The sequence below is a fragment of the Emydura macquarii genome, unplaced genomic scaffold, assembly GCF_026122565.2.
Source record: "Emydura macquarii macquarii isolate MOO-44397 ecotype Brisbane River unplaced genomic scaffold, CSIRO-AGI_Emac_v2 contig_3322, whole genome shotgun sequence".
Classification (NCBI taxonomy): Eukaryota; Metazoa; Chordata; order Testudines; family Chelidae; genus Emydura; species Emydura macquarii.
In genome coordinates this window covers 604833-623308 of record NW_027133459.1, presented here as the reverse complement: position 1 = coordinate 623308, position 18476 = coordinate 604833, and the positions used below count along the sequence as shown (strand labels likewise).

The window sequence follows — 18476 nt, the reverse complement described above, 5'->3', positions numbered from 1 at the left end:
GTGCTCGCCGGCCACCCCCCAGACCGAGCCGGGGGGGGGCCCTGAATTTCCTCCCCCTCCTTTATTTGATCTGAGCCATCCCCCGCCCTCGGCTTCCCCAGGAAGCGTCAAACGCCCTGCGAGGGTGGGGGGGGGAAATTGGCGCATGGAGGGAACGAAATGCCCCGAAAAACCCCACTTCGGTGGGGGGAACCCCCCCGTGTAACAAAGTGTGGGGGGATTTTTGTTTCCGGGGTGGGGTGGGGGAGACGTTTCCCCGCGTAGTCGGCCCGGCACAAATCTTCGGTAGCGCAGAATTTGTTGCAAGCAAATGGTTTTAATTCGGTTTTTTGAGGGGGCTTCGTTTCCTTCGAGTTGCTCCCTCCCCCCCCCCGGCAGGATTGGTTGGGGGGGGGGTGACATTAAATCCCCCCCCCCTTTTTTTAATTGTTGCAGACAAAGCTTTGTTTACTTCATCACCTTGTTGGTGCACCTGCATTTCCCAGGCACAAAGCGTTCGGCCTCCGGGGGGATTTCATTGAAAGCTGCAGCCCCCGAAACGCTTCCTTTTGCCGGCGAGACAGGAAGTCCCGCCTCCGCCTCGCTTTCAACCCGCTCTGCGATTGGTGGAGGCCGGGACAGGGTCGCTCAGTAGATCATGCCCTTGGTTTCCCCCCGGGGTTTCTTGATCTTCTCGAAGTTCTTCACCACGGCATCGTAGAGCACGGCCTGGGGGGGCAAGGAGGAGGTCAGGCTGGTATTGGGGGCCCCCCTGATTCCTAGGCTGAACTGGGGGTTCACCTCAGAGGAGCTGCGCGCCCCCCACCCCGAGAAGACCCCGCCTCGACTGCCTCCTTCCCCCTGAGGGCCAAGGCAGCCTGGGGGAGAAGTGGGGGAATGGAGGATAGAAGCTGCCCCCCCCAGCTCTCTGCCCCCTCCCAGCTGTTCCCCTCACCCCCCAATTCTCCCCAGCCCCCCCCCCCCCCCCACTCACGTAGAGGTTGCGGATCTCCAACACCATCAGCCGCAGCTCAGTGTACTTGGCCTCATCCAGCTCGTGGACCAGCTGCCGGTAATCGCCCTGGGGGGCAGAGCCGGGGAAATGAGGGGGCCCCCGTCTCCTCCGTTCCCTCCCGGCTGGCCCGGAGCCCCTGCTGGGGAACCCCGGTGTCCGGGCAGCCTCCTCCCTGCCCCCCGAGGAATCCAGGCGGCCCCTCCCTTCCTTGCTGAGGAACCCCGGCATCCGGGCCCTCCCCCGCCCGAGGAACCCAGGGGTCCGGGCCATATACATCAGCCCCCCCCTCGCTGAGGAACCCAGGCGTCCGGGCGGCCCTCCCCCTCTCGCTGAGGAACCCAGGCGTCCGGGCGGCTGCACCCGTCCCACCACTCACCACATGTGGGTTTTTGGCCGCTTTAGCCACCGCGTCGCCTCTCTCGGAAAAATACCTGGGGGAGGATCACAAGTCAGAGCTGGACCCCCCCAAACTGGGGGTCAAGGAAGGACGAGCTGGGGGGGGGGGGTCTTGGAGGCAGAATCCCCCCCCCTCACCCCCCAAAATGAGGGCAGCCAAATCTGTAGTTTTTCGAACACAAAAAACCCGACGAAGCCGGGCTTGGGCCGTGCGAAGCGTCCCAGGCCGCACGTGCGATGGGAAAACGCCCAGATCGGCGCGTGCAAAAAAACCGGGCCGCGTGCGAGAAACCCGGCCGCCTCGCGGGGGGGGTGGTTCGGCCCCCCCCCCCCCGATTACAAAGGAGACGCGGCCCGTATTTTGCATTTCAATTGGTTTTGCAGCCTCTGTGGGGTTTGCATTGAACACGAGCCGTTCGCATTCAAGATTCCTCTCTCCGGCCAGCGTTGTGGGTTTGCGTCCGGACCGTTTCTGCACCATCGAGGGCTCGGCTGGTTTCTCTTTTTGCGTTGCAGATTTGCTTTTGATGCTAATCCGAACTGCAAAGCGTTACCCTTTTGCCCTGGAAAATTGCCTCAGTTTGCAGCTTTCCGCTGGTTTCTAGATCTGTTTGTTTATTTAGCCGGGGAAACTTACGTTTTTTGCATTTGACAAAAGATTTTTGCAGCCTTGAAAAACCTCACTTATTGTTTGTTTGTTTGCAAGCTTCAGTGTTATAAGGAAACTCAGCTTCATCGCCTTGCAGTTCCTTCTATTTTTGGCAAGATAATTTTACAGTTAACACAATTTTTGCATTTACCGTCTGCTTTTTTTATTGCAAATTAAGTTGCTAATTCCACAAACACACGGACCTATACAGGTACATACGCATTTCTGCATTAATGTTAATGGTTCATGTTAATTTTTGCATTTAATGTCTATTCATTTTTTGCATTTAATTGTTTGCATTTAATATTTATTCATTTTTGCATTTAATGTCTTACTTTTTTGCATTTAATTTTTTGCATTTAATGTTTATTGCAAATTGTCACTAATTCCACAAACACATGTACCTCTACATGTACATACACATTTTTGCATTAGTATTAATGTTTCATGATAATTTTTTGTATTTAATGTTTATTCATTTTTTGCATTTAATTTTTTGCATTTATTTATTGCATTTAATGTCTTAATTTTTTGGATTTAATGTTTTATTTGCATTTAATTTTTGCATTTAATGTTTATTCATTTTTTGCATTTAAGGCTTATTGCATTTCATTTTTTGCATTTAACGTCTTTTTTTTTGTTGCATTTTTTTGCATTTAATTCTTTGCATTTAATGTTTATTGGAAATTAAGTCGCTAACTCCCCAAACACAGGTACCCCTACATGTACATATGCATTTTTGATTAATTTTAATGTTTAATGTTAATTTTTGCATTTACTTTTTTTTGCATTTTAATTTCCTAATTTAAAAATAAACGACATTTTAAATTGCAAACATAACTAGGCAAATTAAAATGGAAAAATTTTTTTTTTTTTGCAATCTTAACATATTTGCACAGAACACTTTTTCCTACATTCCAATTTCCTGTTTGCAATCTGCACATTTTGCACTGAATGATTTTGGCAGCGCACGGCGCTGTACGTTTTAATTCCCTTTTTAAATGGGAAGATAAGCAGGCTGCAAGGAATAGGGAAAAAATGTAATGCACAAATCACTGAACACCAAACATCACAGTTGTAAAGCAGAAATAATTGTCCTGCTAAATGCAAAGCCGGAAGATTCTTTTAAAAAGCGGCGGGCCGTTTAAAACGCATCAAATTTTAAGCGTGGGGGGGAAAGCAATGGAATTCCGGTTGCAGAAGGAGAAATTTTGAATGCAAAGGAACGTTCAATGCAAGTTTTATGGTCCTGAAAAAAAAATAAAGGCAGGAAAATGTTAAAAGCAAAAAAAAAAAAAAAAATCACCAAAAAAAGAAAGAGAAGCTGCAAAACCCGGCAATTTTAATACCTAGAAAAGGGAAAACACGGAGGTGGTCGAAACTTCTTTTGTGTTTTGCTTTTGCAAGTTAAAATTCTTGCTTTGAATTCAGAAAACGGCGGCCAGAGGCCTGAGGAAACACTTGGTTCGGATTCAAAACGTCAAAAACCTTTTTAAAAAAACTGTGAAATACCATTTTCAAAACTCCTTTGCGCAGAAATCCCAAAACCCCATTTGTCGGGGACACCGTGAAGGCTGCAAAACCAGCCAAGAAAATGTAAATTTGCTTTTTAAATGCTTTCTTTTTTGAAAGAAAAACCGTGCTAAAGTTTCAGCGTCCCGAAAAACAAAAGCAGAGCGAGGGAAACGTTACGAACTTTGTTAAAGGCAAAAGTTTTCCTCTGCGGAGTTTTAATGAAAGAGGGAAAACAGGAGCCCGGGAAATGCAAAATATTCGGGTTTCCTTCGTCTTTTTACAGCCTTAATGTGACGTTTTTGCATTAATTTTTTCTTTTCCCTTTTCCCCATGGAAGAAAGTTTATTAAGCGTTAAAATCTCCTGGGTATCTAATGGCCCCTATGATGTTTGCTGTGCACGAAGCTGTTTCCCCCTCCCTTTTCCTTTAAAACGCCTTCCATTTATTTAAAAATGTAGCAAAATTGGCGTCGTTTTTAATCCCCCCCATCTAAAAATGTGCCACAAAATCCGGCTTTTGAATTCCTGGCTTTTTTGAAACCCGAAACTTTCGTTTTTAACGAAGTTTTTTGGCCGTTCATTTCCTTGGTTTGGGGTTGTTTTTTTTTTCCAATCTGTTTGGCTGCATTGAACGCCATTTTTGGTATTTCCTTTTCTCGGGGGAAGCTTGCAAATTTGCGTCCATTCGGAAATGCCGTTTTCTTTGGCGGTTTTGCAGCCTTCAAGCTGGGCCCTGCCAAGGGGGGTTTTTGCGTTCGCGGCGGATTTCTTCGCAAATGTTTCGATTCCCGGCTTCTTAGAAAAAATGGCCCATTAACGAAGTTTTGGGGATTTAAATTCCTTGGGTTCTCCCGCATTTCACAGCGGTTTTTGCCCTTCAAATTTCCTCGGTGGCTGGTTGGTTGCGGCTTTGTTTTGCTTTTAACCAAGGTCAATAGGGTGTGACGGGGGAGGGGCAGGGGGAGGAGGCCTGGCTCGGATTTGGGGGGCAAGAGGTCCCCCAGAATTGGTACTCACTTGGAGATCTGAGTCTGAAATCCTTCCAGCTTCGTCCGCAAGCCTGTCATCAGCTCAAACACCTTCTCCTGGGGAGGGGAAAAGGGGGGAGCTAATGAGCTGGGGGGAGGGAAAGTGGGGGGGCAGGTTGGAGTGTGGGGGGGACTCACCTGGACTGCAACCCCGAAATTATTGCCGTCTTCGATGCGGGGGACCTGGAGCTGAACCCAGACAGTGACCTGGGGGGGGAGAGAGAAGATGAGTGGGTCTGTGCCCCCCGCCCCCAGCCCTGCTGCCCCCTAGTGGAGGGGCTGAGGTGTGTGTTATCTAGGGGGGCGCTGCTCTGTGTCACGGTGTGCAGGGCGGGTGGGGAGCGCTGCATAGGGGCGTGCGTCACACCATGATGGGCCGTGCGTGCGTCGCACTGTGGTGCATCGTGCGTGCGGGAGGCGAGCGCTGGGGAAGGGACGTGCGTTACACTGCGGTGTTGCACGGGGGCCGGGCATCGCACCGTGGTGTGCTGGGCGGCGAGCGCCGGGTAGGGGGCGTGCATTGGCTGTGCTGTGTCGTGCGTGCGGGAGGCGAGCGCCGGGGAGGGGGCGTGCGTCGCACCGCGGTGTCGCACGGGGCCGTGCATCGCACTCACCAGCCCCAGTTCCTCCTTGGCTGCCTGGATCTCGGCTTTGACCCGGCTCACCAGCTGCACGACCGTCTCGTTGCTGCTCACGGGGCCACAGGGGGGTGCTGGGGAGACAGATGGGGGGGTTGGACCCACAGACCCCCCACACACAAAGTGGGGGGCTGAGGGGCAGGGACCCCCCAGATCGGCCCCCCCCAACTCACCTTTATCCTCCTCCTCTGACTTCTTCTCATTCTTCTCGTCCTTCTCTTCTTTCTGCCCCGGGCGGAGACGACGGAGAGTAAAGGGGGGTCAGGGACGGCGGGAGGGACCCCCAGATCTGCCCCTTGAGTGGGGGGGGTCCCTCGGGCCCAGCCCCCCCGATGTTGGGGTGCCCCCGGCTCACCTTGCGGCGCTCGGCCTTTGCCTTCTCCTTGGCGGGGTCAGGGATCGGGATGTCCAGGGGGGCCCGCAGGGACTTGAGGTCCCCCACGTTCAGCGCCGGCTCCTGGGGGGACAGGGGGTGGGGGTGGTGAGCAGCTGGCCCCCCCCTGAGGTGACCTTTCACCCCTGCCCCCCCTCCCAGCCCCCTATGGTCCTGAGCTCCCTCCCTGCCCCCTCTGTACCCTCCCAGCCCCCCACAGAACCCCCAGACCAACCCACAGCCCCCCTGCCCTGCCCCCCGCTCAGCCCCCCTGCCCCCCACGTACCTTCAGGAAAGCCTCCAGCTGAACGATCTTACTGGGGAACCGGCTCCCAACCAGAGCTTCTGCCTGCGGGGGAGGGGGAGGTCAGTTTGGGGGGCACTGCTGGGGGGAAGCTCGCAGCCCTGGGTCTTCCCCCCCCCCCCCACTGGTGGGGCGGCACTGCTGGGGGAAGCTCACAGCGTCTGGTTCTCACCTGGGTGCAGAGCTGGCTCCGGAAGGAATCCACCTGGCGTGGGGGGGGGGGGGGGAGGGAGAAAATGTGTGGGTGTCAAATATTCCAGCAAGACGGGCCCCCCCCCCCAGCCCGGGCACCCCGCCAGCCCCTCCCCCCAGCCCGGGCGCCCCGCCAGCCCCCGACACCCGATCCCGCCCCCCAGCCTGGGCGCACCGCCAGACCCCGACACCCGATCCCCCCCGCCCCCCCTCCCGGTCCTGCCCCATCTGCGCTGGTGACGGGGCGTGGAGGGGCCATTTCCCCCCCCCCCCCCCCGATTGGGAACCGATCGCCCCATGGCTCGCCCCATCTCTGGGGTCACCGCGCTGCGCCCCCCCGGGGGGAGGGGCAGGGCGTGAGCTGGGGGGATCGAGACCCCCGCAGCGACCCCCGCTGCACCCCGAATGCCCAGGCAGCTCCGAACCCCCCCCCGCCCCACTCCGGCCCTCCCCCCGCCCAGCCCAGCCCAGCCCCCCCACACCGTGTGCTCCCAACCCCCCCGCGCACCAGGCCCCACATAACTCTACCCCACCCCGAATTTTCCCGGCCAGGCCCGCCCCAACTCACCTGGGCCTCGGCCTGGGGGCTGACCCGCAGCGCAGCCATGGGGGGGCGCGTGGCGGACTTGGGGGGCGCGTGGCGCGTGGCGGAGCTGGGGGGGGGGGGCCCGGATGATGGTGCGAGTTGAAAAGTGAAAACGAAAGTGACGGAGCCGGGAGGGGGCGGGGGAGACTCGCGGGCTGGGAGTGTCCGGGCGGCGAGCTTCCTCCAGCAGTGCCGCGGCGGGGGGGGGCGAAGGTGGGTGTCAGGGCTGTGAGCTTCCCTACAGCAGTGCCCCGGCGGGGTCCGGGCTGCGCGCTTCCTCCAGCAGTGCCGCGGCGGGGGGCGGGGATCTAGGCTGCGCGCTTCCTCCAGCAGTGCCGCGGCGGGGGGGGCCAGGTGGGTGTCAGGGCTGCGCGCTTCCTCCAGCAGTGCCCCCAGCCATAGGTAGTGCCCCCGGACGCCGGAGTCCCTGGCAGGTCCCGGCCCCTCCCCTGCACGCTGCGCCCCGCTTCCGGCACCCCGAACCAAGCGGGCAGCCCGGACGCCTGGGTCCCCCCATTCCCGCATCGCTCCTGGGATGCCAACGTCCCCCCCACTCCCCGGACGCCTGGGTCCCCAATAAATACACACGAGACTTTTTCACACCGCGGGCAGGAGGCCGCCCTGCTTTATTTGCGCCCCGGACGCCTGGGTATCTCCGCCCCGCAACACGGGTCCCACTCCAGATTGGGGGGGGACGGGGTCCCCACCCCCCGCCCTTTGCACCAGGAGGCAGCGATGCGGGGCTCGCCCCAGGCGAGGGGGAGGCGCTTAGCCCGGACGCCCCGGCCCTGGGGGCGCTGGCGGGTGTCGGTGGGGGGCTGGGATGCTCAGGGGGGCAGGGGCCGGGCAATGGGGGGGAGCACGGGGAACAGACGCGCCCATGATGGCAGTAGGCCTGGTGTCGCCAGGGGCCTATGGGGCGGGCTCCCCCAGGAAGGCGGCGTGCCAGAAGGGTCGCTGCCGGGGTCTATGGGGCAGGGTCACTCCGGGCCGGGCTTCCCCAGGAAGGCGGCGGGCCGGGGGGTCGCTCCAGGGGGCTCCCTAGGGGGCAGGGTTGTTATGGGGCCGGATCACTCCGGGGGGCTCGCTATGGGGCAGGCTTGCTAGGGAGCAGGCACGCCAGGAAGGCGGCGGGCCGGAGGTTTGCTAGGGGGGCTATGGGGCAGGCTCGACGGGGAGGTGCTCCAGCAGGCGGCGGGTAGGGGTCTGCTAGGGGGGCTATGGGGCCGGGTCGCTATGGGGTTCGGGGGGCTCCCCCAGCAGGCGGCGGGTAGGGGTTTGCTAGGGGGCTATGGGTCAGGCTGGCTATGGGTCAGGCTGGCTATGGGGCCGGGTCGCTATGGGGGTCAGGTGAGCTATGGGGCAGGCTGGCTATGGGGCCGGGTCGCTACGGGGCAGGCTCGCTATGGGGTTCGGGGGGGCAATGGGGCAGGCTGGCTATGGGGTCGGGGGGCCCCAGCCGGCGGCGGGCCGGCCGGGCGAGCAGCGGGCGCGGTACCAGCGGCGGTAGGTCAGGTGCCAGGCGGCGGTGGCCAGCGCGGCGCCCAGGGCCTGGCCGGCGGGGGCCGGGCCGTGCAGGCCGGCGGCGAGCAGCAGCAGGTTGAGCAGCGCCAGCAGCGCGGCGCCCAGCAGGAAGAGCAGGCGCAGGGCGGCGCCGGCCGGGCGGCCGCGGGCCAGGTAGGGGCGGAAGGCGGCGAGCTCGGCGGCCAGCAGGAGGCAGCAGTGGGTCAGGCGGAAGGCCGGCAGCGCGGGCCCGGGGCCCCGCCAGGGGGCGCCGCCGGCCGGGGGGGCGGGGCAGCGGCCCGTTAGCGCCTCCAGCCGGGCGAAGGCGGCGCCGGCCGCCCCCTGCAGCGCCGAGCCCACGGCCAGGCGGGCCAGCGGCCGCAGCGCCGCCAGGGCCCGGCCCGTCGCCCCGTAGCTCGTCACCAGCCCGAAGCCGCCCGCCGCCAGGCAGGTCCAGCCCCACGGCGCCTCCCCGAACGTGCTGCGGGGAGAAGGGGGCGCGTTAGGGGGCGGCCCGGAACCTCCTGCGTCCACCTGCTGTCCCCCGGCTCCCAGCCCCACACCCCTTCCCTGGCCCCCGGCCGGCCACCCCCACCCCCTGGCTCCTAGCTCCCCACCTCTGCCTCTGCTCTGCCCCCCAGCACTCAGCCCCACACCCCTTCCCTGCCCCTGGCTCCTAGCCCCCACCCCTTTCCTGCCTGCCAGTCCCTGCCCCCTGGCTCCTAGCTCCCCACCTCTTCCTCTGCTCTGCCCCCCAGCACTCAGCCCCAAACCCCTTCCCTGCCCCGTGGCCCCCCCCCCACCGCTCCCAGCCCCCCTCTTCCCATGCTCTGCCCCCCAGGCTGCCCCCTAGCTCCCCCACCTTTTCCTCTGCTCTGCCCCCCAGCACTCAGCCCCACACCCCTTCTATGACCCCCCGGTTCCCAGCCCCCTGGCCCTACCCCTTCCCCTGTTCTGCCCCCCAGCTCCCAGCCCCCCGGCCCGCTCACCGGCTGAGGAAGCTGCGGGGGTGGGCCAGCACGCCGTGGGGGTCGGCGTAGGGGCGCACCAGGGGGCCCAGCAGCACGACCCCCGCCAGCCAGGCGTGGTAGAGGCGCCACAGCCGGGGGGCCCCCAGCAGCCGGGCCCCCACCTCGCTGAGGGCGAAGACCAGCCCCCCCGCCAGGCGGGCGGCCCAGGCGGCCCCGGTGGCCACGGCTGCCCCGCACCCGGCCATGGCCCGGCCCGTCTCCGACCCCTGACGCGCCGCGACAGCTGGGCCCCCCCACTGCCGGCTCCCGGGGGGGGGGGGTGCAGGAGCTTTATTGACAGGGGCAGGTGGCACGGACGAGCCCCCCCCACGGCCTGCCCCCTGGGCGATTCGGGTCCCCCCGGCCTGCCAGCCCCCATGCAGGAGTCAGCCCGCCCCTCGGCACCGGCTGTGGGGCACGGGAGAACCAAGGAGAGGGGCTGAGAGCGGAGATGGGGGGGGGAGGGGAGAAGGCCTGCAGCCAGGCCCTCCCCCACATTTGGGGGGTCAGAGGTTACTGCTGTTGTGCCCCATGCCCGAGCCCAGATTCCCCCTAGAGGAGACAGACCCTGCCCCCCCTTCCCTGCCGTGGGGCCGGATCAGGACCGGCCCACCTGGAGGGGGCAAGCCCCCTGCCTGGGGGCCGCCCCCTTTCACATCAGTCCATAACACACGTCACATGTCCAGTGGCGGGGGGGTTCCCCAGTCCCTGAACCCCACGGATTATGGGGCGGAGGACTTTCCAGGCGTCCATGAGACACAGCGGGTGGCAGAGCTCCCTGCCCGCGGCCAGCACCAGTCCATGCGCTGAGCCGTGGGGCAGCCCGGCTTGTGGGGGAACGTGCCCCCGGAGGCTATTGAGCCGAGGCGCCGGGGTGGCTGTCGGGGGGCTCCCCTGCCGTAGGGAGGTTCTCGGGGTCCCTGAGATCGTCTTCGTCGTATTCGGCCTGGCGGTACTGCCATAGGCGCAGGCTGCCGTCCCACTGCCGGGCAGAAACGGGGGTCAGGACCCCCCTCGGACCCCCCCCTCCCGGACCCCCACAGCCCTGGGGTGTCCCCTGCTCCAACAACGCCCCCACCGCCCCACTCCCGGCCCTGGGGTCCCCCCGTTCCCACAGAGCCCCACCCACATCCCGCCCTGGGGTGTCTCCTGCTCCAACAACGCCCCCGCCAGGATGCCCCACTCCCTGCCCTGGGGTCCCCCCTGTTCCCACAGAGCACCCCCTGCCAGAACCCCCACATCCCACCCTGGGGTCCCCCCCATTCCCACAGAGCGCCCCCTGCCAGGAACCCCACTCCCCGCCCTGGGGTGCCCCAGACAGAGCATCCCTTCCTGGGACCTCCTCTGGGAACCCCCGTGGTGTCAGCGCCCCCTGCTGGAACCCCCCCCCCCACTCACAGAGCTGCTGACAATCTTCTCCTCGTAGGGGTGCCAACTGACATCACGCACGCAAGCCTTGTGATTGGTCAGTTTCTTGATGATCTGCCCACTCAGGAGATCGTACACTGGGGGGGCACAACAGAGACTCAGCGAGGGGTTTCTTCCCCCAGCAAATGGTATTTTCCTCCCCCCCCAGCAATGGTACATGCCATTTACCCCCCCTCCACTGAGTCCTCCTGACCTTGCCCTAGGTCAGCTGCCCCCCATTCCACACAGAATGGTATCTCCCATGGATCGCCTCCCCCTATGGAATACAGTGGTACTGCCCAAGTCTCAACACACCCCCTCCATGTGAAGGAATGGTCCTTTCCAGCCACCTGCTTCCCGCACACACAGTGGCACCGCCCCTTACTCCTTGCCCCACCCACACAGTGGCTCTGCCATTGGCACATACACTGGTGGGCCCTCCCCAACCTCTGGCCAAGTAATGGCCCCGCCCCCTGTCACAGTCCAGGAAGGGCAGGAGTTCTTGTTTTACTCCCCCTTTGTCCTCACCCAGAGGGGCGGGACTTCCTGTTTTGCCCTCACCCGGAGGGGGGGGCTCTGTCCAGGCGCTGCCCTGCCCCAGCCGCGCCGCACGTGCTCACTCACCCACCACCTTGCCGGTGGAGCAGCCGCTGTAGATGTAGCGCTGGCCAGTGCTGTGCGGGGGCGAGAAGCGGCAGCGGATCAGCGTGTGCAGCACCCCGTGGCCCCGGTACGTCATCAGGGAGCTGTCGCCCGGCAGCTTGGTCTTGCGCCAGGCTGGAGAGTGGCAGGGTTAGAGCCCGCCCACGCTCAGGCCAAGCCCCTCCCTAGGGCGGGACTTCCTGCTTCGCTCCCCCGGCCCAGGGTTGGACTTTCTGCTTCACCACTTCCTATCTCACCCCTTGACCTCCCCATTCTCTGCCTCCCCTTCCTTCCCACTGCATTCCACTTCCTCTCTCGTGCCAACCACTTCCTGTCCCACCCCACCACCTGTCACCCCCCAGGGCACCCTGCTTCCTGCCCCACCCCACGGGTAGCTGAACAGAGCCTGGCCCCGCCCTTTCCTGTCCCCCAAATTGCCACACGGCGCCCCCACTTCTTGTCCCCCCCCACCCCAGCCTGCCTGGTCCGGCTTCCCCCTCCTCCATCCCCCACTCCCTTACACCTCCCTTCCCCCGCCCCACGTCCCCGGCTGCCCCACGGCTGACCTTTCTTGGGCACCTGCTGCCAGCGGTAGTCCCAGTTCTGCTGGGTGACGGCCTGGCGGGACGCCTCCAGCCCCTCGCGCCCCGAGAAGCGCCGCATGTCCCACAGCTTGATGGTCTGGTCCTTCGAGTTGGAAATCAAATAGCGGGCGTCTCCCTGGGGCGGGGGGGAGATGGGTCAGGACCCGGCCCAGGAGGAGGGGTCCCCCTGGGTGGAATCCAGCCCCGCCCCCGGGGGGCGCTCACCTTGCTGTCGATGAAAGTGATGCCGTCCTGGTGGCCGGCCAGCACCCCCACCGGCTTGGGGTCGTCCTCCCGCATGGTGCGCCGGTCCCACACCTTGCAGATGGCGTCATCCCCCCCCGAGAAGAGGATGTGGGAGCTGCTGTCGGCGAAAGCCACGGCATTCACGTCGTCCTCGTGGGACTCCAGCTGGGGGCAGGCACGGCGGGGTGGGCAGGCGGCCTCCCGTGAGCCTCTCTGTCCTCCCATGAGCCTCTCTGTCCTCTCAAGGGCCCGCCCACTTTGCATTGTGGGCAGGCGCCCTCCCATGATCCTCTCTGTCCTCCCATGATCCTCTCTGTCCTCCCAAGGGTACCCAGGGCAGCCAAGCCAGTTTGCATTGTGGGCAAGCGCCCTCCATGTCCTCCCATGATCCTCTCTGTCCTCCCAAGGGCTCCTAGGGCAGCATGGCCGCTTTGCATTGTGGGCAGGTGCCCTCCCATGATCCTCTCTGTCCTCCCAGGGTCTGGCCCCTTTGCATTGAGGGCAAGCGCCCGCCCCAAGGGCCGTGGGGGCTGGTTCTCCAGCAGCGGCAATTGCAAAATCAGGCCATTTCCTACGAGCTGGGCTCCAGGAATGATTTGGGGGTGTGTGAGATCTATGGGGGGCGATCACTAGGTCAGGCGAGATGATGACACTGGTCCCTTCTGGCCTCGGGCTGTCCACTTTGCACAAGAGCTGCTACTTCCAGAGCCCGGGAAAGGCTGCGGGGCCGGCTGTTCGGCCACACGGCGGGCGACAGGCACCACGGAAATTCCCCGCCCCACGGGGAATAAAGCAGAAAGAGACGCCGCAGTCGCCGGATGAGGTCAAAGGGGACAAATGGGGGTCGCGGGGGGTCGGGGCCGAATTCGGGGAGCTCAGCGGCAGGCTGGGTGAGCGGAGGATATTCCACTTTGCATACACAGGTTAATAAAACCTCCGGGTTTTCAAGCGACGTAGGGCTGGGAGAAAATCATTCTCTTCTGTCATCAAGGGGCACCCAGGGCACCCACCCGCTTGGCATTGTGGGTAAGCACCCGCCCCGAATCCTCCCTGCCCTCCCCAGGGCCCCCAGAAGTACCTTGAGGGTCCGTTTGTTCTGCTCCCGGTCAAAAACGTAGACGCAGCCATCGTTAGCCCTGGGGAGGGGAAACTGAGGCATCAGGCAGTGAGGCTGGAGGTGGGCAGTGTTTGAGGGCCCATCGGGGGGCTGGGTGTTGGGGCAGTGAGGGTGGAGGACTGTGTCCTGCCTTCCAGGCAGAAAGTTATGGGGCGTGGTTTAACTCGGCTCAGTGTGGCTCACCTCCCTATGCATTGTGGGTAAGGGCCGTCCCAGCATCCTCTCTGCTCTCACCACAGCTGGGCCGTCCCCAGCTTTGGGGGGCCCATGACTTACCCGCCAAGCACCTCCCGCCCGTCAGAGGAGACCGTGAGGGAGAAGACGGCGAAGCGGCGCTCTTCTGGCCTGCGCAGAGGAGAGACAGGGACTGAAATCCTGCACCTGGGGGGGCGGGAATCTATCCCCCCTCCCCACGGCCTCCAGAGAAAACGGAATAAGCCGGCATCACCCCCCCATGGGCTCATTTGAAGCGGACCCTTAGCCTCCACGCTCATGCTTCAGGGCCGCAGCCTGCAGGTGTCAGGAAGGAACGGGCAGCTGGCCAGATGCATTTTGGGCATTCCCCTCCCTCCCCCCGCTTTCCTCTGAGGCATCAGGAGGTGGGACGCTGGAAGGGGTCGGGGGCCAGTGACCCTCTGCCCTGATGCACGGCGGGTGGGTCTAACAGATTTGGGGTCAGGGAGGGGTCTGGACCTGGGGGGGGGGTCATTACATCAATTCCCTGCCCCATGACAGCTTATCCCCCCTTCCCCACGCGCCCTGATGGTGGTCAATCAATCCCAACACCCCCCAGCCCCCCCATATCATGACGGCTGCCCCCCCCCCCACCCCCCGTTACCTCAGATCCAGCGCCGTGTGGACGTCTCCATCGCCGTAGATGTTACAGATGTGAACTGGGAAGGGAGGGGACAGACACTCGTCAGGGCGTCCGGCCAGGGGGCGGGGCTAAGGCAGGCTCCGCCCCCCACGCCGGTCCCTACTCACTGTAGTCGGACCAGCTGGAGTAGAGGAAGTGGCCACCGTCTGGGGTGAAGGTGACGTCCAGCACGCTCCAGCCCACGTCGCGCGCCTGGACGCTCTTGAACTTCCGGAAGCCTCCGTAACGGCAGTCGTACAGGCGGATCGTCTGGTCTGCGGGGGAGGGGAGAGGAAGGAGGCTGCTGGGATGGCCCGCTCCCACAATGCAATGCGTGTCTCCCGCCCACCACAGGACAGAGTGGATTCTGGGAGGCTGGGTGGGCGCCCTCCCAGAATCCTCTCTGCCGTCGCTCAGCTGCTTTGCATTGTGGGTACGGACCCCCCGAGACACCTCCCTCGGATGGGACCAGAGAGGATTCTGGGAGGGCGTCTACCGCATGACGCCTGGTGGTGTGACCCTGACCCCCCCAGTGCCACGACACCCCCCCTCCCCCGAACGGTGGGAGCAGAGAGCATGCTGGGATGCCTCGTACCCCCCAGGCAAAGTGGTCAGGGGGAGGGGCTGCCGGAAGGCTGCTTACCCACAGTGCTGAGCGGGGGGGCCCCCCCCATACCTTGACAGGCGGACAGGAAGAGCTGCCCGTCCCGGGAGTAGACGCCGCAGAACGCCTTCTGGGAGTAGGAGTCGGTCAGCGCCAGGTAGTTGGGCAGGAAGCTGGGGGGGGGCATGGAGAGCAGGGGGTCAGCGCCGAGCCCTCCCGCCAGGCCCCCGTCTCCCCTGATTCACCCCCCCCCCGCCACCAATACTCACTGGGACATCACGCGGGAGCGCTCGCCCGGGGAAAAGCTGCTGTTCTGACACAAGCCCCACTCTCTCTGCGGAGAGAACAAAGCAGGGGTGAGAATCCCGGAGTCCGGGGCTCTATAGCCACCAGACCCCACTGGCCTGGTTGGCCCAGGGGGGCTCCTCTCCCCCCCCACCCCTCCGGCAGGAGGGGCCGGCGTACCTGGCGGAGGAGGCGGGGGATGCTGCGGGCGGCTCGCCCGCTGCCCAGCACCCCTATTGCCAGCTGGATCTGGGTTTTGATCTCATTGTTCTCCACCTCCCGGGTGTCAGGCGCGGCGTCCACTGCAGGGCGGCAGAGAGATGGAGCGGGCATAAATAGCGGCAGAGAGCAGAACCCAGGAGTCCTGGCGCCCAGCCCCCTGCTCTAGCCACTAGCCCCTACTCCCCTCCCCGTGCTGGGGACAGAACCCAGGAGTCCTGGCGTCCAGCCTCCCTGCTCTAACCATTAGCTCCCACTCCCTACCCAGCACTGAAAACAGAACCCAGGAGTCCTGGTGCCCAGCACCCCCTGCATAACCACTAGCCCCCACTCCCCACCCAGCCTGGGGACAGAAGCCAGGTGCCCTGGTATGTACCTGGGGGGTTGTAACGGTCGCCCAGCCGCCCCTCCCAGGCGCTGTCGTTGTCATCGTCCGAATCGGACAGCGTCTGAACCACCTGGACACTGGCCGCGCCTCCGCCTTGCACCAACCGAACCTGACCTCTGGGGGGGGAGTGCATAAACCAGAGCTCTTTAGTCAGCCCGACCTCCCCTGCAGCCCCCCCAAACCCTAAGCCAGGCAGGACAGAACCCAGGAGTCTGGGCTGCTCCATCTAGACATCCGTGTTAGTTTCCCGTGCCTTTTCCTATCTGAATTCCCGGCTGTCCCGGAGCAGATCGCCGAGAGAAACAGCCCTTCTCAGCACCGGAGAACCCCCAGGCCCCTGGCTCAGTCGTCCCCAGGGTTAATTCCCCTTCCTGGACAAAATCTGCCCCTTATTTCTGCTCTGAATTGCTCTGGCTTCACACTGGCTGGTGTGAAACCTTTGGCCGCTGGATTGAAAAGCGAATTAACCTGTTTCCATTGCCCATATTGGTGCTGACAGACAGGGATCAAACTCCTCCTTCGCCTGCTCTTTGTTCAGCTGAACGGCTCCGGTTCCTGGAGGCAGGTGTTTTAATCCCTGAATCATTTTCACAGTTCTTCTCTGCCCCCCTCCAATTTATCCCCATCCTTCTCGAACGGTGGGCGCCACAACCAGAGCCTGGATCCCAGCAGCGGTCACCCCAGGGCCAAATCCAGAGGGGAAACAACCTCTCCACTCCTAGAGGATATTCCCTGGTCGCCACAGCTTTTTTGGACCCAGAGTCTCCTGAGGAGCTCATGAGCCGCTATTTAATTCATGCCCCAAAGGGGTTAAATCTGAGGTTTCCCTTTTCCCCGCCATGGGCCGATGGCTCCCACTGGATTTTCTGCTTGTGTCTCACGGGATCCCGTGGGGAAGAGGTCAGCCGGGGCTGGTCAGGGAGTGACTGAGGTTGCTTTGTTCCACTGATTCGATCCGGCGGCCGCGATTGCATTCACACTGCCTCCTGTTTTGTAAGTCCACAGGGTGCAGGGGGCGGAGAGGCCCCATAGCTCATGCCCTATGCCGGCTGAGGCCAGATTGGAGCTGGCACCGCTAGAGGGGAAAGCCACACACCCACAGTCTTGCCCCATACCCCACCCCCTGAGCCACATAGTCCCCCCCATGCTTAGGCCGGATCAGAACCAACGCCCCCTAGAGGGGAAAGGATGCTGGTCCCACCCCTGCCCGGGGTGGGAGGGCTCCCTGTGCTGCTCGTAAGGGAGTAGACAGTGGAGTAAGTTACCTGCGCAGTAGATATGCCAGTACCTGGGCCAGATCCACATCTTCGTCCTCCTCCTCCTCCTCCTCCTCCCTCCGCAGGAGCCCAGAGCCCCTCTGGGACCTGCCGTCTTGGGGGTCCCGGCCCCCAGAGCTGGCACTGCTGCTGCTACGGGAGCCCATGCTTATGGCATCCTTTGGAGCTGCTCTGCTCCTCGCTGGCTCCCCCACAGCCAATCAGGAACAAGGAGCTCCCTGAAAGGAAAACCTTTAATCACCAATTACAGCCCTCCATACTCAGGAGGCAGTCTTGCCCCCACTCAATATGCCACAGCCACCCACCAATCACAGCCCTCCATTCTCAGGAGGCAGTCTTGCCCACACTCAATATACCACAGCCACCTACCAATCACAGCCCTTTATACTCAGCGAACAGTATGGGTCCCTACTCGATATACCACAGCCAACCACCAATCACAGCCCTCCATACTCAGGGGGTCATATTCTGCTACATGCCCCAGAGGCCCACCAATGAGGGCAGCCTCCCCAGCCGACCAATCAGAGAAGCCTATGCTGAAGGGACACCCTTGCTCCTCTCAATATAGCACAGGAACCCACCAATCAGACCCACCAATCAGAGTGCCTCATGCTCAGGGCAGGCTCGCTCGCCTCAGTATGCCACTCACCAATCACAGTGCCCTGCTGCCTGCCCAACCCCATCTTCTTGTCCCCTCCCATGGGCCAGCCGCCAACCCACCAATCAGCGCCTTCTACCCCCCTCCCCTGCACCAACCAGGGCTCTTCATGGGCAAGAGAGCCTCCAACCAATAAGAACGCCCTATATTCAGCTCCCCCGCCCCGACCCACCAATCAGAACGTCCCATACTTAGGGGACACTCTTGCTACCCCGTCAAGAGACCAACTCCCTTCCCCCCCCCCCACCAATCAGAACCCACCTTACTCCCCCAACAACCTCCCTCGCTGCGGGCCGGCCGTGGCCAATCAGAAGCCGCTCCAAACGCTCGCCCCCTCCCTTCCCCTAAGCTCGAGACCTTCCTCACCTTCCAACGGTCGCAGCGCGAGGCCTTGTTTACATCTTTGGAGCTGCAGTCGCCTCTAACCGGAGAATAGAGGGGGAGGGGCATGGCCCGCGCCTTCTGATTGGCCGCCCGTCCCGACAGTCACCACGTGGGGTAGAGGGCGTGGTAGAAAGTTCGGGCCCGTTGATTGGCCCTCCTCCCTAGTGACTGGGAAGGAGGAGGTTCGAAGTCCACTCTCGCTCGGCGATTGGGTAGTGAGTGACAGCGGCGGGGGAGGCGGGGCTATGCTGGAGCCCTGCCTCTCTGGCTGGTAGTTACCATATGACTGGCGGTCGAAACGGGGAGGCGGAACAGTGGGAGTTCCATGAGTTTCTGATTGGATAGCATGGAGCAATTAACAGTCATGAGAAGGCCCTCGCTCTCTGATTGGATAAGAATTGATCAAGGAACGCAGGCCTCGATTCCCCTGATTGGACAATAAATCAGAGGTTGACAGGCGGCTGGGGAGGTGGGATCTCAGGGGAGGCCTGACTCTCTGATTGGACAGAAGGGATTGACAGATTCCAAAGCATGGGAGGCGGGCCCTGCGAGCCAAACAGTTCCCTGATTGGATAATGGCTAGGTGATTGGGGGGAGGGGGGCAATGATAGGCGGGCCCGAA

General features: G+C 62.2%; 3 protein-coding genes across 7 annotated transcripts; all 3 read right to left on the bottom strand.

The window, feature by feature from the left end:
- Window positions 1-187: 187 nt before the first annotated feature.
- Window positions 188-6785, bottom strand: PSME1 (proteasome activator subunit 1). Its single transcript, XM_067533111.1, has 11 exons — window positions 6657-6785; window positions 6069-6101; window positions 5879-5941; window positions 5575-5676; window positions 5393-5444; window positions 5196-5293; window positions 4720-4788; window positions 4571-4638; window positions 1371-1425; window positions 974-1060; window positions 188-708 (listed from the first exon to the last, which is right to left on the bottom strand). The coding sequence occupies exons 1-11, from the start codon at window positions 6693-6695 to the stop codon at window positions 628-630; spliced, it is 747 nt and encodes a 248-aa protein (XP_067389212.1). The 5' UTR covers window positions 6696-6785; the 3' UTR covers window positions 188-627.
- A 642-nt stretch (window positions 6786-7427) lies between these two features.
- Window positions 7428-9393, bottom strand: FITM1 (fat storage inducing transmembrane protein 1). Its single transcript, XM_067533086.1, has 2 exons — window positions 9167-9393; window positions 7428-8658 (listed from the first exon to the last, which is right to left on the bottom strand). The coding sequence occupies exons 1-2, from the start codon at window positions 9391-9393 to the stop codon at window positions 8112-8114; spliced, it is 774 nt and encodes a 257-aa protein (XP_067389187.1). The 3' UTR covers window positions 7428-8111.
- On the bottom strand, window positions 9322-18151 carry DCAF11 (DDB1 and CUL4 associated factor 11). Of its 5 annotated transcripts, none has more exons than XM_067533081.1 (15): window positions 17837-18151; window positions 16801-17030; window positions 15524-15651; window positions 15109-15230; window positions 14913-14977; window positions 14683-14816; window positions 14168-14314; window positions 14022-14076; window positions 13460-13528; window positions 13145-13202; window positions 12046-12231; window positions 11803-11956; window positions 11219-11371; window positions 10586-10692; window positions 9322-10169 (listed from the first exon to the last, which is right to left on the bottom strand). In XM_067533081.1, the coding sequence occupies exons 2-15, from the start codon at window positions 16956-16958 to the stop codon at window positions 10041-10043; spliced, it is 1665 nt and encodes a 554-aa protein (XP_067389182.1). In that variant the 5' UTR covers window positions 16959-17030; window positions 17837-18151; the 3' UTR covers window positions 9322-10040. The 5 variants fall into 5 exon arrangements, with proteins under 5 accessions (XP_067389182.1, XP_067389184.1, XP_067389183.1 ...); XM_067533083.1 differs by having other exon boundaries at window positions 14716-14816; window positions 17837-18150; XM_067533082.1 differs by lacking the exon at window positions 17837-18151 and having other exon boundaries at window positions 16801-17043.
- Between the last annotated feature and the right edge of the window lie 325 nt (window positions 18152-18476).

Bases quoted from the DNA above. Each gene is read 5' to 3' on its own strand.
- FITM1 (XM_067533086.1), bottom strand. From the start codon at position 9,393: ATGGCCGGGTGCGGGGCAGCCGTGGCCACCGGGGCCGCCTGGGCCGCC. The intron at 8,659-9,166 runs GTGAGCGGGCCG...TTCTCCCCGCAG, and splicing joins CCCCGCAGCTTCCTCAGCCG to CACGTTCGGGGAGGCGCCGT.
- PSME1 (XM_067533111.1), bottom strand. From the start codon at position 6,695: ATGGCTGCGCTGCGGGTCAGCCCCCAGGCCGAGGCCCAG. The intron at 5,445-5,574 runs GTGAGCCGGGGG...CGCCCGGGGCAG, and splicing joins CAAAGGCCGAGCGCCGCAAG to AAAGAAGAGAAGGACGAGAA. The intron at 1,426-4,570 runs GTGAGTACCAAT...ATCCTCCCCCAG, and splicing joins TTTCAGACTCAGATCTCCAA to GTATTTTTCCGAGAGAGGCG.
- DCAF11 (XM_067533081.1), bottom strand. From the start codon at position 16,958: ATGGGCTCCCGTAGCAGCAGCAGTGCCAGCTCTGGGGGCCGGGACCCC. The intron at 13,529-14,021 runs GTAACGGGGGGT...TCCTCTGCGCAG, and splicing joins CACACGGCGCTGGATCTGAG to GCCAGAAGAGCGCCGCTTCG. The intron at 12,232-13,144 runs GTACTTCTGGGG...GCCTGCCCCCAG, and splicing joins AGAACAAACGGACCCTCAAG to CTGGAGTCCCACGAGGACGA.